Here is a 20,145-nt window from a genome sequence, read left to right as displayed (position 1 = left end):
TGGTACCGAGGAAGGATTAGAGGTATCTGCTCCATCCCATGCACCAGCACCAACTCCATGTCGGGCCACACTTTTCCTGGGGGAAGCAGAAGAGTCATCCGGAGACCTGGAGTGGTTTCGATTGGTCTTATGCAAACTTTTCCTCAGCGCAGTCGACAGGAAATGGCTCATCTGTGTCTCTGAAGAAGAGCCTGCCCTGGAATGTGAAGCAGCAGCACTTTTGGAACCTGAAGGTGATCTCTGACCCAATGAAGACCTCGATACTGAAGCAGGCCATATGGCCTGTTTGAGCAGGTGCTGCTTCAGGCGAAGGTCGTGAGCCACTTGAGTCCATTTCTTAAACAATCTGCAAGTCATGCAATGCCAAGGCAGAGGAAGAACCACAGGTGGGGATCACCCCCCACACGAAGGATAATGTTTAAACCCCAGGGAGGACAACACCGAGGGGAAAAACTACTACAATGAACACTACTCTAACACTAATGGTACTAACTAACTATATTCAAGGGGAAAAACAAAACTATTTGAGAGGTTGTGAAGTTAAGATCACACAGAGTTATGACTCCAGGTAGAGGCGGGAAAAAGGAACAGTGGGATGGTCGGGGCAGCATTGCCTCATGTAGCCAGGGGAGGGGCTATGGCCACGAGGCACAAACGCCAACCCTCTATGGCTGCTGCTAGGCAAATTTCTCCAGCTCTGGTGCGTTGGGCACGCACACACCTAAGTGGAATACATGTCTACATCTACTCGAAGAACCACCTAAAAAAACCAAGCAGATTAAAAATAACCACCACTCTTTCTGTCCTCCAACATACACCAAATAAAGAAGCAAATAAGAGCACAAACCTCTCACTTCGCAGGTCTCCTTTAGTGTACAATTTTCTGGTACAACACACGCAGCAGCTCAGACACATACCTTGCAATGAAGTAGTAATGATCTGACAGACTTTATCTATGCACTGCTCTAATTCCAAGTATTCAGAAGCAAGATTAGTTGCCTTCTTTAGTTCCTGGTGGGCAGATTCTTCTTTTGTTAATCGAGTTCCCATTTCTCTCTGTATTAATAAAGAGCAATTTATTTGAAAGCTATAAGATACATCTGTAATGCTTAGTAGTTAGCATTCTGATAGCAAATGTGGTCATGGGTTCAAATTTCACACCAGCGTTCATAGTTTTGCACTTCACTGTTGCAAATGTATTATGGGGATGTTGGGTTGTTGAAGAAGTTTCAAAATACAATTTTGGCAAGAGTTGCAATTTCTGCCAGTCTTAAAATCACCAGCTGGAGCTGTAAGATCCTAGAACATTTTTTGACATTCAAGGGATAGATAACTCCGATAACTTGGTCAATATTCCATTCTTGATTCAAAGTAAATCATGGTGCTAATAGTCAAGGTTGTAAGCTATTGCCTACACAGTGAATGTACTACTAGTATCTAACACAACACTTTGAAATAAATAAAAATGTGTTTGACAAGTTAAATTGTATGTAAATCAATGATTTCAGATAGACCAAATAGAAAATAAAAGGAATATCATCTTTAATTTATAATTGACAGTGTTTTGTCGGTCTCTGAATCACTTGTATTTCTGTTGTATGATTTCAGAGGTGAGACAACCAGAACAACAAGCAGAGGCATTCATTGGGCTGTCCAGAGTGCAATAGGGGGAGGGGATGATTTTCAAAGGCACATATACTAGTTAGGTGCCTTTCTGCCCTTCGAAAGTCTCCTCAGGTATTTTCCTTGAGTCATTACAGTCAATTTAGAACTCAAAAACCATCTATGAGCAATTCAAGTTATTCCATCTAACGTATATTATCTTTCATTTGTCAACACTGAATTTCAATCCACAACACAATACTCAAACGGTGAAAACTAAGTCCCTCTGGAGATGCTCATTCATTTCTAGTCGGAAATAGCCTCAAAAATTCTGCCAACAACAAATTCCGCCACCTCTACATCATCCATTTTATCAGATTATTAACAGGCAACCCAAGAACCTTAGGTCACCTCACTTAATTTTGCCATTTTGAAAAGTGACAATTTATTCCTAGTTTTCTTTTGTCATTGAACCAGCTTCTAAGCCATGATAATACTTTATTTCTGACCACACACCCACCTAGTTTCCTTACTAGCTTCTTCTTAGGGACTTTGTCAAGGCTTTTAAAAAAGTCTGAATAAATTATATCTTGTTCCTCACCATTTTGTTGACACACACAAAGAATTCAAGTAGCATGGAGGGTTACTTTAAAAATTGTAAAGCAGAAGAATGAACCAAATTCTGTTCTAATAAACACAAAAATTATATTTATACAACCATAAGATAGTTAAGATAATTAAATAAAGAAATGCAAAATGTAAAGTTCTTACAGCAAGATTAACTTGTCCACAATGCATACAGGTAGTAATTTTTATTCCTCTTTCTTGTTAAACTTTTAAACAAGAAACCCTTTGAAGTTAACATTTAAACAATGTAATTTTGTGAATGGGTTCCCTTACCTTTTTGCAGTCAGATATTGTATTTTCAAGGGATCTGGCGAAAGACACTGCATTATTCTTTATTTGATTTTGAACCTATAAAAAGGGAATTTTAATTATTATTTTGCATGCATTATTCAAAGCATTGAGAAAAAAAATGTGTAAACCTATATCCCAGAGACAGGACAATGAGCACATGTGATTATGGAGGAAAGTGTTCAGAAGAGAATTACAACACAAGCAATGGTCGGAGAGTGAATTTTCTATCATAATTCTCAACCATTCCATAAAAAAGTTAACACTTTATAGTGTTCATATTGCATATGCAAAAATTTGAATAAGTCTACAGTAGACTTTATTCTAGGAGCAAGTGAGCAGACACTATTCTTTAAACTTTTTCTAAAGGAAGTGACCACTTTAATTGTATCACCATCATCGTAACTCTCAGTGGTAGGATTTTGGAAGTGCCATTTGGCTTCTCTCTGATGCTTCATGTTAGTTTCACTGGAGGGCAGTGCATATAAGACCCTTATGGTTCCATAGGTCTCTGCTACAAGCAAAGACAATAGCATTTAGCAGGTTGGCTGTTCAATCCCCACCCTGGGCAAAAAACTAAAAATTCAAATTTAATTTGCTGTGAATAGGGAGATTTGAGTTCCCTGGGAACAGGGCCAGTTGTGGGAGGTCCAGTGTAACACTGGGTTGTGGAGAGGGAGAGACAGGCAGAGTGAATCCTTCTCACTGGGAGCGTGGCTTGTTGTGAGGGAAAACACAGGCATGATTGCACCAATTAGTGTAAAAATAGATTCAATTATTGTAAGTATTTGAATATTTTGTGCAAACGGTTTGTTTTCAAGCCCCAGTTATGCCATGGGCTAAACAATTTCACTCTCCAATTCCTTATCGATATAGCCGTGCTCCCTCAACAAAGGCTACCACTGAAGTTTTCAAAATGCATCGCTAGCTCCAGGTGTGGTCTGCTGTATAGCACTCATTGCAGCCCTAGACCCATGGCCACTGACTCCCTATGGCAGGGGTGGGCAAACTTTTCGGCCCAAGGGCCACATCTGGGTATGGAAATTGTATGATGGGCCACGAATGCTCATGAAATTGGTGGCCAGGGTGTGGGAGGGGGTGAGGGCTCCCACTGGGGGTGCAAGCTCTGGGGTGGGGCTGGGAATGAGGGGTTGGGGGTGCAGGAGGGTGCTCCAGGCTGGGACCAAGGGGTTTGGAGGGCAGGAGGGGGTATCAGGGCTGGGGCAGGGGGTTGGGGCATAGGAGGGGGTCAGGGGTCCAGGTGGCGCTTACCTCAAGCAGCTCCTGGAAGCAGCGGCATGTCCCCCTCCGGCTCCTAGGCGGAGGCAAAGCCAGGCGCCTCTGCACGCTGCCTGGTCCTCAGGCACCGCCCCTGCAGTGCCCATTGGCCGCATTTCCTAGCCAATGGGAGCTGCGGGGGCAGCGCTTGGGGCAGGGGCAGCGTGCAGAACCCCCTGGCTGCCCCTATATCTAGGAGGCGGGGGGGGGCAAGCCCCTAACCCTGCACCCCAGCTGGAGTGGGGCAAGCCCTGGGCCCCAGACCCTGCTCCCTGGCGGGAGCTTGAGGGCCGGATTAAAACATCTGAAGGGCCGGATGTGGCCCCCGGGCTGTAGTTTGCCCACCCCTGTCCTATGGCATAACAGAGGCTTGGCCCCCCACTTCATTCCCTCTTGTGCCTTGAGTGTGCCACCTGCACTCAGAAAGAGGATGTAAAGCTAGGAAGAGGATTATGAATGAGTGAAATTTTGAGGAGGAGAAGGGCAGGGTAAAGAATGTAGGGCACATGAAGACAAAGGGATTGATTACAGAAAAGTAGTGAAAAAAGAGGAAAGAGGAAAGAATAAGGGGAGAGAATGTTGTGAATGAGATGTTGGGAGTTGGTCCTAGGTAAACGAGGGTGGGTTTCTTGACTTCTCAACCTTAGTCTTCATTTTTGATTTCTCCTCCACTGGGAATAGCTCCAATGGCTACTTTTACCATTCCTCTCACATTTCTCAAGCAACAACGATGAAAAGACACTGGTCCAGTTTCACTGCTGTCCAGAGAGATAAGAACAGCAGCAGTGGAACTAATAAGAGCCAAGAGCTTTCTCTTGTGGCTCAAGAAGCCATTGAGCACTGCTCTGGGTCACATTTGGAAGGTTTACTGCACGAGCATAAGGAATAGTTCATTTTGTTTAAAATGGAAACTTAAGTTTTGCAGAATTGTATGCTCTAGATGCCCCCCACTTGCCAAGGAAGTTCTCTTACTTTCCACTAGCAAGTAGATTATTCAAGCTCTGTCGTACTCTGGAAAGACCCATACAAAGTAAATAGAAGACAAGAGAGCTTCAAACAAGTGAAGAGTAGGATTTGCCTTGCACACTATCTGTCCAAGATACAAGTTTTTATTCACAGAAGGAAAGAGGTGGAACAAGAATACATGTGTACCCGAAGCTGAAAAGAGATGTACACTATGTGCAGCCTAATACTTTTTTAAAGAACTTTTCATCCTTTTAAAACATTACTCGTAAGGCTGCCAGACTCACTGTCAACATGAATTACCCACTGTGTAAGAGGCATCTTTCCCAGGACTACTGTAACTTGCATTCCTGAATTTTCAAACTCTTTTCTGAATACATATTTCATGGAAAAAATTTAGCTGCAGAGTCTAGTCTTTGGCCTGGTCTACACTAGGAGTTTATGTCGAATTTAGCGCCGTTACATCGAATTAACTCTGCACCCGTCCACACCACGAAGCTATTTAGTTCGACATAGAGGTCTCTTAAATTCGACTTCTGTACTCCTCCCCAACGAGGGGAGTAGCGCTAAATTCGACATGGCCATGTCGAATTAGGCTAGGTGTGGATGGAAATCGACGCTAATAGCTCCGGGAGCTATCCCACAGTGCACCACTCTGTTGACGCTCTGGACAGCAGTCCGAGCTCGGATGCTCTGACCAGCCATACAGGAAAAGCCCCGGGAAAATTTGAATTCCTTTTCCTGTCTGGCCAGTTTGAATCTCATTTCCTGTTTGGACATCGTGGCGAGCTCAGCAGCACTGGCAACGATGCAGAGCTCTCCAGCAGAGATGGCCGTGCAATCTCAGAATAGAAAGAGGGCCCCAGCATGGACTGATCGGGAAGTGTTGGATCTGATCGCTGTGTGGGGGGATGAGTCCGTGCTTTCCGAGCTGCGCTCCAAAAGACGGAATGCAAAGATCTATGAGAAGATCTCTAAAGCCATGGCAGAGAGAGGATACAGCCGGGATGCAACGCAGTGCCGCGTGAAAATCAAGGAGCTGAGACAAGGCTACCAGAAGACTAAAGAGGCAAACGGACGCTCCGGATCCCAGCCCCAGACATCCCGTTTCTACGAGGCACTGCATTCCATCCTAGGTGCGGCCGCCACCACTACCCCACCACTGACCGTAGACTCTGAGGATGGGATATTGTCGACGGCCGCTTCCTCGGACATGTTAGCGGACGGGGAAGATGAGGAAGAAGATGAGGAGGACGAGGCAGTCGACAGCGCTTACAAGGCTGATTTCCCCGACAGCCAGGATCTCTTCATCACCCTTACAGAGATCCCTTACCAACCGTCCCCATCCGTTAACCCGGACACGGAATCAGGGGAAGGATCAGTCAGTAAGTGTTTAAAACATCTAAACATTTATTTTTTACAGAACAGGAATATTAACAATATTAACGATGGGTTTTACATGATTATTTTGCCCTAGGCGCTTAACGGTTCAGTCCCTGGCAGTGCAACTACTAAAAAAAAATCTAACAATGTCTGGTTTAGCATGATTGTTCTGCCCAAGCCGCTCTACTGTTTAGTCCCTGCCAGTGCAGCTACAGTAAAATCCTGTCTATATGTCCGGGGATAGAGCAGAAATCCTCCATGGACATCTCCACGAAGCTCTCCTGGAGGTAATTGGAAAGCCTTTGCATCAGGTTCCTGGGGAGAGCGGCCTTATTGGGTCCTCCGTAGTAGCAAACATTTCCGCGCCAGGAGACAAGCAAGTACTCCGGGATCATTGCCCTGCAGAGCATGGCGGCATACGGCCCTGGTCTTTGCAGGCTTTCCCGAAGCATCCTTTCTTTTTCCGTCTCTGAAATCCTCATCAGAGTGATGTCGCTCATGGTGACCTGCTTTGAATTAGGTAGGGGAATGTTAGTATTGGGACTGCTTGCCTGTTCCTTTACAGAACTGTAACCGGCGGTTTACAGCCACGCGGTGGAGGCGGGAGAGGGGCAGCATACAGGGATCTTTCCTTGGGACAGCCGCGAGGGGGTGGGACAGGGGCAGAGTTCATGCTTGCCGGATTGCTGGCAGCAGAGACTGGCATTGCTTTCAATGTGAAAGGAGGCCAGTGCTACTATTAAAGTTTTAAGCAGCCACAAGTCTACAGCTTACCATGTCGGCCTGCTACACAAATTCCGGTGTCCTGCCCCGCTTCTCTGATGTGCACTGCAAGACCCCAGGCACTGAATGCGAAGGCCGAAAATTCGTCCTTGTCCTGAGTGTGCATGTGATAGGTGCTGTGCATGGTCTTGTTCACAGAGAAAGACTATGTTCTTTGTTCATAACGAAATTTATCTTTCTGAGGAATTCACTCCCTTTTTCCCATTCCCACAGCTGCGACTGTCTCCCAACCCAGCCTGGCATCACACTCCCAGAGGCTAGCGCAGATTAGGCGCCGAAAGAGAAGGACACGGGACGAGATGTTCTCGGAACTTATGGGCTGCTCCCGAGCCCAGGCAGCCCAGCAGACCCAGTGGAGGGAGAACTTGTCCCAAATGCACCGATCACACATGGAACGGGAGGAGAGGTGGCGGCAGGAAGACCAGCAGGCGACTCAAATGCTGCTTGGACTAATGAGGGAGCAAACGGACACGCTCCGGCGCCTTGTGGATGTTCTGCAGGAACGGAGGCAGGAGGACAGAGCCCTGCTGCAGTCTCTCTCTAACCGCCCTCCCCCGCCACCAAGTCCCATACCCCCCTCACCCAAAGTCCAAAGAAGGAGGGGCGGCAGAGTCCGTGAAAACTCTCACTCCACCCCTGCAGACTGCTCTACTACTAGAAGGCTCTCATTCCCCAAAATTTGACAAGTCCTTTCCTTCCCGCCTCACCCAAGCCCCCGTCCAAGTTTCACCCCCCAGTTTCATGTGTAGTTGCTAATAAAAATTACGTTTCTGTTAATTACTGTTTCCATCATGTTCTTTTAGAGGAGAGTCTGTCTGAAGGGGGGGACGGGAGTTGGTAATTGGACAGGACAGTCACCTTTACCAGGGTACAGAGGCGGGGGCAGGTTCAGCAGCAGGGCACACACACATTGCAGTCACTAGTTACCCTGGTCAGTCTGGGAGGTGGTTTTAGTGTTCTGTGGTGGGTGGGGGGTGCTCTGTGACTTTGTGGCGGGGGAGGGCAGTTACTGATCTTATGCAGCGGTCCTTATCCTGGATCACAGAGCCACGCAGCAGGGGATCTGTAACCGTCCTCCCCCTGCCACAAAGTCACATAGCCCCCCCACACACAGAGTCCCGAACAGGAGGGGTGGCAGGCTCCGTTGAAACCACCAGTCCACCACTGCGGAGCCTGTCATTCCTGGAGTTTAGAAGCGTCATTTGCATCACTACACTACACCCGCTCCCCACCACAGTCTGCGTCCCAGTTTCAACACTTTCCCACGAAAACAGTAATAAAGAAAACGGTGTTCATTAACAAAATTCAAGTGATTTTATTTTTAAACGTGGGTTGTAAGGGGGGGAACGGGGTATGTAACTGGAGAGGATACTGAACATTTAGTGGGTAAAGAAACGGGGGCAGGTTCAGCTTCTCTGTACACAAACTGAAAAGTCACAGGTTACCCTGCTCACTCAGGAACCTAGCTTTCAAAGCCTCCCGGATGCACAGCGCGTCCCGCTGGGCTCTTCTAATTGCCCGGCTGTCTGGCTGGGCGTAATCAGCAGCCAGGCTATTTGCCTCAACCTCCCACCCCGCCATAAAGGTCTCCCCCTTGCTCTCACAGAGATTGTGGAGCACACAGCAAGCTGCAATAACAATGGGGATATTGGTTTCGTTGAGATCACAGCGAGTCAGTAAGCTTCTCCATCTCCCCTTGAGACGGCCAAAAGCACACTCCACCACCATTCTGCACTTGCTCAGCCAGTAGTTGAAGAGTTCTTTTTCAGTGTCCAGGGCGCCAGTATAGGGCTTCATGAGCCAGGGCATTAGCGGGTAGGCTGGGTCCCCGAGGATGACTATAGGCATCTCCACATCCCCAAGAGTTATTTTGTGGTCCGGGAAGTAAATACCTTCCTGCAGCCGTCTAAACAGACCTGAGTTCCTGAAAACACGAGCGTCATGAACCTTGCCCGGCCATCCGACGTTGATGTTTGTAAAACGTCCCCTATGGTCCACCAGTGCTTGCAGCACCATTGAAAAGTAGCCCTTTCGGTTGATGTACTGGCTGGCCTGGTGGTCCGGTCCCAGGATAGGGATGCGAGTTCCATCTATAGCCCCACCGCAGTTTGGGAATCCCATCTCGGCGAAGCCATCTATGATGACCTGCGCATTTCCCAGGGTCACTACCTTTGAGAGCAGTACCTCAACGACTGCGTTGGCTACTTGCATCACAACAACCCCCACGGTAGATTTGCCCACGCCAAAGTGGTTCGCGACTGACCGGTAGCTGTCTGGCATTGCAAGCTTCCAGAGGGCTATGGCTACTCGCTTCTGGACAGTCAGGGCTGCTCGCATCTGGGTGTCATTGCGCTTCAGGGCAGGGGACAGCAACTCACAAAGTTCCATGAAAGTCCCCTTCCGCATGCGAAAGGTTCGCAGCCACTGTGATTGATCCCAGACCTGCAGCACTATGCGGTCCCACCAGTCCGTGCTTGTTTCCCGGGCCCAGAATCGCCGTTCCACAACATCAACATGACCCATTGCCACCGTGATGTCCTCGGCGCTGGGTCCCGTGCTTTCTGACAGTTCTGTGCTACTCTCAGACTTCAGGTCCTCACCGCGGTGCCGTAGCCTCCTCGCCTGATTTCTCTGCATCTGCCTCTGGGAAAGGTGGATGATAAGCTGCGAGGTGTTGACAACGGCCACAACTGCAGCGATGGTCGCAGCGGGCTCCATGCTCGCAGTGCTGTGGCGTCCGCGCTGTCACTGACCAGAAAAGTGCGTGAACTGATTTCCCGCCGGCGCTTTCAGGGAGGGAGGGCGGTAGTGACGGACGGATGATGACAGTTACCCAAAAGCACCCTCGACACATTTTTTTACCCAGAAGGCATTGGCGGCTCGACCCAGAATTCCAATGGGCAGCGGGGACTGCGGGAACTGTGGGATAGCTGCCCACAGTGCACCGCTTCCTATGTCGACGCTTTCCCCGTTAGTGTGGACTCACAAAGTCGAATTACTGTCCTTAGTGTGGACACACGTTCGACTTTGCAATATCGATTCCACATATTCAATTTAAGGAAAATCGAACTACTCTCGTAGTGTAGACATACCCTTTGTTTCTATCTTCCTTTTTATGTAACTCTCCCTACCATGTATCTCCTTATTAGACGTACCTAACAAATATATATAATAGGGGAATACCAAGACCGTGCATCTTATTTTAAAGAAACTTGTTAGGTGGGCTCTCTTCAATTTGCTTTAAAAAAAAAAATCTCTGCATGCAAGAAGGGCTTGAACTATTTTAACTGAAGTGACAAAATACTGTTTCTACCATTTCCCAGACAACTGTGTCTATCTTAAATTAAAATTGTCAGGCTATGATTTTCTGCTACAAATCTTAACCAAAAAGCCTGCATTTTTTTAAAAAAAGATACAAACCCCAACTTTTTAACAACAGTGCTCTGAAAAAAATTGTGTGAATACTGTTACATATGCTTCAATGCAAAACTTTTAATGCCTAATGTATAATTAAAATATCAGTTGCCACCAGAAAAAAAAAATACTACCTTTATTGCTCTAAGTGAATATGAATATTCCCTCTTATATTATAAAGAATAATTAAATTCAGAGGTCTTATGTAAAGTTAAACAGAACACTGGTGTCACTTCTTTTCACATTACAGTGTGTCTGGGGAGGTGGCAGGGTCAACTCATTAAAATGTCAAATATATTTGCTGTATTTATTCCTATAACTTAATAAAGCAGCTGCTAAAATGGAAATACCAATGCTGCTTAGCAACCCAGAAAACTTTTGAAGGTTATTCCTGATTCCAGTTGCTACCATGAAAATGAACAACATTTCTGGCATTCATGCTGTTAGATGCTTGCTTGGAATAAGTCACTATCCTTTTAGAGGCCCCAATTCAGCATAGTGCTTAAGTGCATGCCTAACTTTAAACATGTGAGTAGTCTGGGACTATACTAAACTTACTCAGTTTTAGGTACAAGCTTAAATAACATGCTGAAAGGAGCTAAAATAATAACAGCAGAATGTAGGAAATAGTGTCATCTTAACCTTCTAAAGATGCCTAGAGACAGGATTTTGTAACACTAACAGCAAGTGCGGTAATAGCAGATATGTGCTTGCTATTAGTACTATGAAATGTAGTCAATTTCAAAAAACAAGTTAAAAATAGTTTCACGTATCATACCAGCCCTTGAGTATCCCTGCCAATTTTTGAAGTCTTGTGATATTTTCCCTTCTCCTTCCACTAAGTTTCTCTCTCCCTTCTTGGTGTGTGAAAGACCCCCCACAAACAACAAGGGAAGCTGAGTGGATACTCAGGGGATACAGTAAGACTCCAGACAAATAGCACTGTCAAATGCGCAAAGTAAACACTGAAAATACACCGAATACTTCAGTGGAATCCATCTGAGCAAAAGGGACCAACTGTGCAGAACTGATTGAAGGATTACGTCAATATTTTTTCCCCTCCGTTGTGTCAAGTTAACAGTAATTTTAAGTTTTGTTCATAATAATAGTAGGCAAAACGTTTTCAGACAAGATTTTAAGTTGATATTGTATCTTTAAAGGGTCCAATTATAGTAACAAAGATACACCTTGCAGAGATTTTATCTATAATAAATACAGATGCGTATACAGTCTATACTATTATTGTATGAACTCCAGGATTTCACAAATCAAGGTATAAGTTTCCAACCCATATGTGTTATATCTGCTAATACTTTTATGCTGTCACTAAAAACTCTGACCTTCAAGCCACAAACTTTCTCTCTCACCTCATTTTGTGGATACTGTTTCAAAACTTCTTTTTGCATCTCTCTTGTTTTTTTCTGTACAGAATCCAAGAGACTCTTCAGTCCTGAACCTACTCCATCATAAATGGCAAGTATAAAATCTTCCTAAAAAAAGATTCAAAATATTTAATATTCAAATAATGGTTTAAAAAACGGACATTTGCATCAATGAATTTGTAACATTTTGTTATATTAGGCAAATTGACCAACACAGACAGACCAACCCTTATGCCCAACTTAGACCTAATGTTGTCAATAGGGTTCTGATAATGCTTTCCCTTTGAGAAATCTGCATCTTCAACTATTATTCAGATTTCTGAGAATTCTTTTTTGAACCGACTTTTACAATGAGAATATTAGTGGCAAAAAACATACACAAAACAAATTATTTTAATTTCAAACTCTGCATACAGGCTGTCAAGCACAGGATTCAACCTGATTCTTTTTTTTTTTTTAATAAACTTAGCTCTATTGACCTGTTTTATCCTTCCCATGGTAAAACAATTTTTAATATCCAGGACTCAGTGTGAACACATAAAAGCTGCTATATCACTGCATTGAAGCCTGGTCTATGCACACATTTTGTATTAGTACATCTATTTTAGTTAGAGGTAAGATTTTTACCACATTAGTTATAATTATCCATACTAGGGTTGTATCAGTATAAAGGTGCCTTATACTGGGACAGTTTATTCCTCGTCCCATATGGCAATAAGTTATACAAATATAAAGATGCCTTATATCAGTATAATTTCAGCCACACTAGGGAGGTTGTTCCATTTTAACTATATCAGTACACTTAAATGACTTAGGGTTATAAACAGGGTTTAAGTCATTAACTTTAAAAAATGCTCTGTTGCATTCCAAAGGTGCTATGTAAAACCAAATTTTATGCTATGGATATTACATTTATGTGACAAAGATACACTGTGTTAGTGTATTAAATGTGCAACTATGAAAATCTGAGTGTAGACATTTAAATTATTTTAAATCTTGCCTTCACACTACTACTGTGAAGAATATACTTTCTATAGTATTCAGAAGATACCTTTATTTTGATCCAGTGGAGTAGTCACAGTCCATAAAATGTTCTGATATTAATCTTGAAAGGTGTTGTATCCAACAAAATTTTGTTTTTTACCTGTGAGATAGTTGCATCTTCTTTGATCTCTTCAGAAAGGTGTAGGTCAGATCCTATAAGTGCTGTCAAGTGTCCTACATGTTTTCCTGCTTGTTTCACTATTTGGATTATTTTGTTGTGTGCTTCCGTTACCATTGAGGATATATCTGAACAACAACCCTGAGAAATGAAAATAATAATTTAGTTAGAAAACTTCTGCAATAAAAGTGTAAATGTTTTATATGTGCAATTGAAAACAGTGTTTAAACTATCCTGAAGCATTACCAATATCATATCCTTATATTACTACTAAGTGGCTCAGTCATTGTCTCAAATAAAAATGGAATGAACCTCGCGACCACATACAGAAAAATTATTACAATTACACAGCAGGATTAAAAATCATGACTGCAAATACATGTTAGAATAGAATAGAAGAAATAATAAATGGGTTTAGAAAACCCATAATCAATAACTTTATATAGAATGGCACTGAACAGACAATGACAAGTCTATCAAATTAAAAAATATCTAAAGAGACAATCATTTAAAAGAATAATAACCGAGCATACTTGTGGAAAGTGCTGTATACTTATTCATCCAGCAAAGCATTCATGGAGAAGACGATTAATTTAAAACTGGCTGTAGGCATCTTTATCATATCTTTTACCAAGTCAGCTTGTGATTATATGCATTGTGTGCCAGACTGTTGTTACAAAGTCTATGGCCAATAATATAATAAGAGTATATACATTACACAGCTCTAGGTATAGTTTTAATTATTTTTCTTTCAATTATTTATATGAAAATATAGTGGATATAATTTACCTGCAACAGTAATTGTAAATAACCTCCCAAGTTTTTTACACCCTGTCTCAATTCATCAATTTTTAGGGAATCAGTGCACTTTTGGAAACTATTAAGCCAATGCTCGGTTAGAACCACAAGTTGTTCAAAAGCAGAGGTAATTCTGATGCTGCAGGACTGAGTAGCACGATCAAGAAAGAAAACTACAAAAAAAAAAAAAAAGGAAGATTAATCAGAATCTCAGGTCTGCAAATGAAAGCAAGAACATTTATACTTATGTGTAAGCCATGACAGAATATCAGTGTAGAATATTTTGTTTATGTTAGTAAGAATTAAGCTTACAATTATCTTGACTTTCTTCATCTTGTTGTTCATAGGCATTTGAAATGCCAGTTACTCCAGTATAAATAGTAAGCAAATTAGTTAGGAGACTATCTGCTATACTCATTTCTTCTTCATGATTCTGTCCTAGTAAATCCAAAGCTGAACCAATTAATTCTTTGCAAATTCCAGGTAGAAATGATTCAGAAGAACTTGAACATATGCTGCTGGATTTATTGACTGAACCTGTATTAATAGAAGAGCAACATGAATTAAAAGTTCCTTACAAAAGTAGCGGGTCTGTTAGACAAATGTATCCTCTTATGATAGTTTCATGTTGGTTCCTTCTCTCTACTATCTAACCTGAAGGATGAAAATAATTATGAAAAATAAATTAGACATACTTCTGTTGAGAAAATTTAATCCCATAAAAGTTTCTATTAGTTAAACGAAAAAAGCATGGAAAGAAAATAAAGTGAAATAGATAGTAATATACGCTATCACAAAACTATTCTTTCCAATTGCACTTATCAGTAGCTATGATAAAATAAAAGCACAACTGATATAAAATGAGTGAATACATACAAGTATAAATATTTGGGAGACTCAGGTAACTTATATCTGAAAAACATATGTTTTACAATTTTAATTTCTGAAATTTGTAACCACAACCAGAGACAATGTCAGAGAAGTTGAGTAACTAGCAACATCTCAAGCAAAGAATCACTCAGTGACTGTACTGGAATTAATAGTCTCTGGTACAGCCAACACTAGGCGCTAGGTGACAGCATCATCCTAGTTAACCTTCAATGGCTAAGGGTAGCGAGTTTCCAGCCAAAACTCTCAGCATGATAGGCAGGAGCCTTGCTCATGAGGGTTTTACCCTCAAGAAGGATGACACAAAGATTTAGGCAAAGAAATGTTGTAAGGTCTACAGGCAGGCACAGGAACACCCACTACAAATATGAATATTTTACTTGTAAAATGTCAGGCTTCTCATTTTCTTTACAATAAATTCTCAAATTATTACACAGGCATAAATTACTATTAATAATAATAAGCTATAAGTTTCCAGCTTCTCAGTATGAAATAAAAGGTAATCTGCAATACAAAAAAAAAAAAAGCACCTGATAAGTGCGATGTGTGTAGAGTCTGGATTGGCTGCAATTTTATATCAGACAAACATCCAGAAATTCTCCTGTTCCTCATGAAACTTCTGCTCCTAGAATATGAGGGCATGGAGGGGAAACACAAGAGAGACAGGTCTTTAGTTAGATTTATTCCAGAAGGTCAGTGGAAAATTGCAGACATTTGCCCTCAGAAAGATTAGTGAGAATCCCACTTATCTTTCAGTGACCGGATCAAAACAGCACAGACTATAGGTGTACCAGTCATCACTGTCCCCTTACATATGAGCCAGGAAATAAAGATCAGGGCTGATCCTCAGTTAATGTAAAGTGTCATACTTCCATTTGAGTCAATGGAATTATGACAATTTACCTGAGCTGACTATCTGCCCCTACTCTCCAACTAGAACTCCTGTGTGACTCACTCTTATTACACTGGACCCTCTTCAATTTGATTATATAAGCAGGAATGATGATCAATTAAAATAACAGAATTTACCCTCCTCAAGAGTCTGCTTCCTCCAAGTTCAGTTCCTTCCACTATGAATGAACAATGCATTAGCCCAGTGGTTCTCCACCAGGTTTCAGGGTGTCTGTCAAGCAGGACCAGTGTTGGACTCACTGGGGCCCAGGGCAGAAAGCCTAAGCCCTGCCGTGCAGGGCTGAATCCCAGGGCCATGGGCCCCACCACACGGGGCTGAAGCAGAAGCCGGAGCAACTTAGCTTCACAAGGCTCCCTGTCGTGTGGACCCCCGGATAATTGCCCTGCTTGCTACTCCTTAATGCTGGCCCTGGCTTTTATATGCAGAAAATAAGTTGTTGTGGCACAGGTGGGCCATGGAGTTTTTAAAATCACATGTTGGGGGGGGCCTCAGAAAGAAAAAGGTTGAGAACCCCTGCATTAGCCTACACACCACCCTATCTACAAGTCTCACCCTCAATCCTAGAATTCTAGGAGAGGGTGGCTATCTTGACTCGGCCACAGAAAATGGGAATAGAACTTCTCTTTATGTGCCTGCACAGCACAGACCCTGTGTTCTGAACATAGTACTTCAGCAGGCATCCAGGGAAGAGGCTAGACTAACCACGGAGATCTTGTCTTCTCTAAAAAAAAAAAAAAAATTTTTTCCCTTAAAAACCATATATTAGCTAACACATGGTATCTACCATGTGGCAAAATCCTAGTGCCAATTTTCACATCCATTTGCTGGGCAAGATAAACCTTAGACTACCTCCTAGCTAACACGCAGTAAAAAACCTCCAACCTTTTTACCTACAGTGGGCATACCCTGAAAAGATTTAGGACCATAGGGGCATGGACACAAATGGAATGCCATATTCTTCTACTTATCCCTCTACCACATGGCTCCCTAAGGGAGGGCAACTCTAAGCACCATGCTCATTTGGTCAGAGTCCCTGCTGACTAAGTAAAAACTCCCCCCATCATAAACATTCTGCTTAGCAATGTTGGTGGCTCCAGATGCATCAGACTTATTGATAGCAGGTGTCCTTACATTCATATAAACAGCAGTATGCCCCCCCTTAGCTATGTGAGGTTCCTGGTGCTATCCAGACAGATCAAATATACTAACACCATAGTGTTATCAGAGTTTATGAGGAAACACCTGCATACCTTGGAGGCGGTCAGTTTAGCTGACCTTCGATTGGGGCAAATTCAATTAAGTCAACTTGAGATATAGACAGTACCTGAAAATCTCAAGTTAAGGGGATTTGCAACAGAACGAAGCCCAGTAGCCATACCTGGATGAATAGTCGTCAGACTCCGAGCTCTTCCTCTGTAGAAGCTGCTGACTGAGCTTGTCTGATCTCTCTTTTTTGAGCAGAAACTAGACTAAGTGAGGCTCAATTTTAATAACTTATAAGGCCCCCATTACTTTACTATCTGAGCATCTAACAGTCTTTAATGTATTTATCCTCTCAACACTTCTGTGAGGTAGGGTAGTACTATTATCCATATTTTACAGATGGGGAACTGAGGCACAGAGACTGTGACCTGCCCAAGGTCACACAAGAGGTCTGTGGCAGAGCAGGGACTTCAACCCAGGTCTCCCCAGTACTAGGCTAGTGTCCTAATCCTTGGACTATCCTTCCTTTCTAAAGCTTGGAGAAAACAAAGGACTGCTTCCTCCCTGGTTCATAGGGCTTAGCAACATGAAACCTGGACCTGCCCCTTTAGAGAAAAGGCTGATTTTTCGACCCTGTCAGGAGAAAATAACTTCATACAGTGAGCCACCCACCTTTCTTTTTAAGGGAATAAGTGACAATAGCTTTGCTTTTCTCTGTGTCTATTTGCTGGTTTAACAAACTTAACACCACATGTCAGGGGTGGCATCAAAGGACACAGAATGCTTTTTCAAAAACTGAAACTGCTAATTACCCAAATCCACACATTTTAAAATGAATTCTTACTCGCTCTCCATGCCATGAGGTTCAGTATTTTCTTTTCCCCCTGCTATAATCAGCAACATCACAAACTCCTACATAGCATATTGAATTCAATTTCCTTCACCATTAGTGATGTCACCAAGTGTTAAAGAAAAAACACAGAACCTTGAACTCAGGCGTTGACAGCTCAAAATCTTTTTCTTTCAATTCACTTTTATACAGGATATTGTTTAAAATAGGCAGATTAAATACACAACTGAGACTCTGACAGTGCACAGGAATAGCATTCCATTACTGCCCAGCAAGCAACAGACCAGGAAAGCTGTTGCTGTTCCAACTTTATTCTATTGTTAAACCAATATTTAGACTAGAAATAAAGAAACTGCCTGTCAGTTTCCTTTTAAAGAACTTTTATTTAACCCCAGGGTAGAATTTACTTTGGGCTGTCAACAACGCATATAAAGATTTACAATCAGCTGAACTAAACTGCTTTACTGCAGAATAACAGTATCATATCTGTGCCCAGTAGCAAAGCCATAATTAAGAATCTGTCAGCATTTCCATTATAAGCTACTATTTGCAGGAGTTTGCAATTCAGTCGTAAACACTGTTACAAGGCTAAAACTTCATGTACAAGGTCTTGGCTCAGCTGCAATTTACTTTTTTAAATATAATGCTTTTAAATTATAGAAGTGTAAATAAAACCTTCCGAACCAGACGCTATTTTGTACTGCTGATAGCTAAAAACATTTGGGGAAAAAAATTGTTTTAGAACATAACATATTTTTGGTATTTTTCACCTTTCCCCAAAAAAACCCCCCACACAGCTTCAAGATTTAGGATAGGGCTGTCAATCAATTAAAAAAATGAATCATGATTAATTGCGTTATTAAACAATAATAGAATATAATTTAAATATTTTTTGATGTTTTCTATATTTTCAAATATATTGATTTCAATTACAACACAGAATGCAAAGTCTAAAGTGCTCATATTTATTTTTGATTACAAATATTTGCACTGTAAAAAACAAAATAATATTTTTCAATTCACCTACTACAAGTACTGTAGTGCAATCGCTTTATCATGAAAAGAGAACTCACAAATGTAGAAGTACAATAGAAACCTGCATTCAAAAAATAAAACAATGTAAAACTTTAGAGCCTACAAGTTCACTCAGTCCTACTTCTTGTTCAGCAAAACACTAAGAAAAACAAGTTTGTTTACATTTACAGGAGATAATGCTGCCCACTTCTTAATTACAATGTCACTTGAAAGTGAGAACAGGTATTTGCATGGCACTCTCGTAGCCGGCATCGCAAGATATTTACATGCCAGATGCGCTAAAGATTCATATGTCCATTGATGCTTTAACCACCATTCCAGAGGACAAGCATCCATGCTGATGACGGGTTCTGCTCAATAACAATCCAAAGCAGTGTGGACCGATGCATGTTCATTTTCATCATCTGAGTCAGATGCCACCAGCAGAAGGTTGCTTTTCTTTTATGGTGGTTTGGATTCTGTAGTTTCCGCATCAAAGTGTTGCTCTTCTAAGACTTCTGAAAGCATGCTCCATGCCTCATCCCTCAAACTTTGGAAGACACTTCAGATTCTTAAACCTTGGGCCAACTGCTGTAACTATCTTGCAGTGAAAGTGGTCTTAAAACAAACAACATGTGCTGGGTCATCATTCAAGACTGCTATAGCAAGAAATATATGGCAGAATGCTGGTAAAACAGAGCAGGAGACATACAATTCTTCCCCAAGGAGTTCAGTCACTAATTTAATTAATGCATTTTTTTTTAAATGAGCATCATCAGCATGGAAGCATGTTCTCTGGAACGATGGCCGAAGCATGAAGAGGCATATGAATCTTTAGCGCATGTGGCACATAAATATCTTGCGACGCCAGCTACAAGAGTAGCTCCGAATGCCTGTTCTCAGTTTCAGGTGACATTGTAATTAAGAAGTGGGCAGCATTATCTCCCGCAAACGTAAACAAACTTGTTTCTCTTAGTGATTGGCTGAACAAGAAGTAGGACTGAATGGACTTATAGGCTCTAAAGTTTTACATTGTTATGTTTGAGTGCAGTTATGTAACAAAAAACCCCTACATCTGTAAGTTCCACTTTCATGATAAAGAGATTGCACTACAGTACCTGTATGAGGTACACTGAAAAAATACTGTTTCGTTTATCATTTTTACAGTGCAAATATTTAATAAAAATAATAAAGTGATCACTGTACACTTTGTATTCCGTGTTGTAACTGAAATAGATACATTTAAAATGAAGAAAAACATCCAAAAATATTGAATAAATTTCAATTGGTATTCTATTGCTTAACAGTGCGATTAATTTTTTTAATAGTGATTTATTTTTTGAGTGAATTGCGTGAGTTAACTGCGATTAATCGACAGCCCTAATTTAGGATTATAAAGTAACTGCTGTGCATGAAAGATAACTATTCTCTTTAGTTAGATTTACTGCTTACTTGATAGTCCACAATGTTGAAGGTATTATAGCTTTACAATGCCCACTCAAAAAGTCATAAAAAATATATTGTACCTATATACACTAAGTCTGCCTTTAAAGGTACCCTTTTTTATTTTTTCCATGATGCATGAATGTGGCCTGAG

General features: G+C 42.0%; 1 protein-coding gene across 1 annotated transcript in view; it reads right to left on the bottom strand.

Moving 5' to 3' along the window:
- Positions 1-20,145, bottom strand: part of KIF14 (kinesin family member 14) — an 89,676-nt gene that overhangs the window by 15,303 nt on the left and 54,228 nt on the right. The window contains exons 22-28 of the mRNA XM_065409804.1: positions 15,099-15,193; positions 13,993-14,217; positions 13,672-13,853; positions 12,865-13,023; positions 11,706-11,828; positions 2,503-2,577; positions 918-1,056 (exon numbers count right to left, since the gene is read on the bottom strand). Coding sequence (XP_065265876.1) covers positions 918-1,056; positions 2,503-2,577; positions 11,706-11,828; positions 12,865-13,023; positions 13,672-13,853; positions 13,993-14,217; positions 15,099-15,193 — 998 coding nt within the window. The remainder of the gene's footprint in view (positions 1-917; positions 1,057-2,502; positions 2,578-11,705; positions 11,829-12,864; positions 13,024-13,671; positions 13,854-13,992; positions 14,218-15,098; positions 15,194-20,145) is intronic.

The sequence above is a fragment of the Emys orbicularis genome, chromosome 8 (genome assembly GCF_028017835.1).
Source record: "Emys orbicularis isolate rEmyOrb1 chromosome 8, rEmyOrb1.hap1, whole genome shotgun sequence".
Lineage (NCBI taxonomy): Eukaryota > Metazoa > Chordata > Testudines > Emydidae > Emys > Emys orbicularis.
Note: the sequence above shows the minus strand (reverse complement) of the source record. Positions and strands in the feature narration are given on the sequence as shown.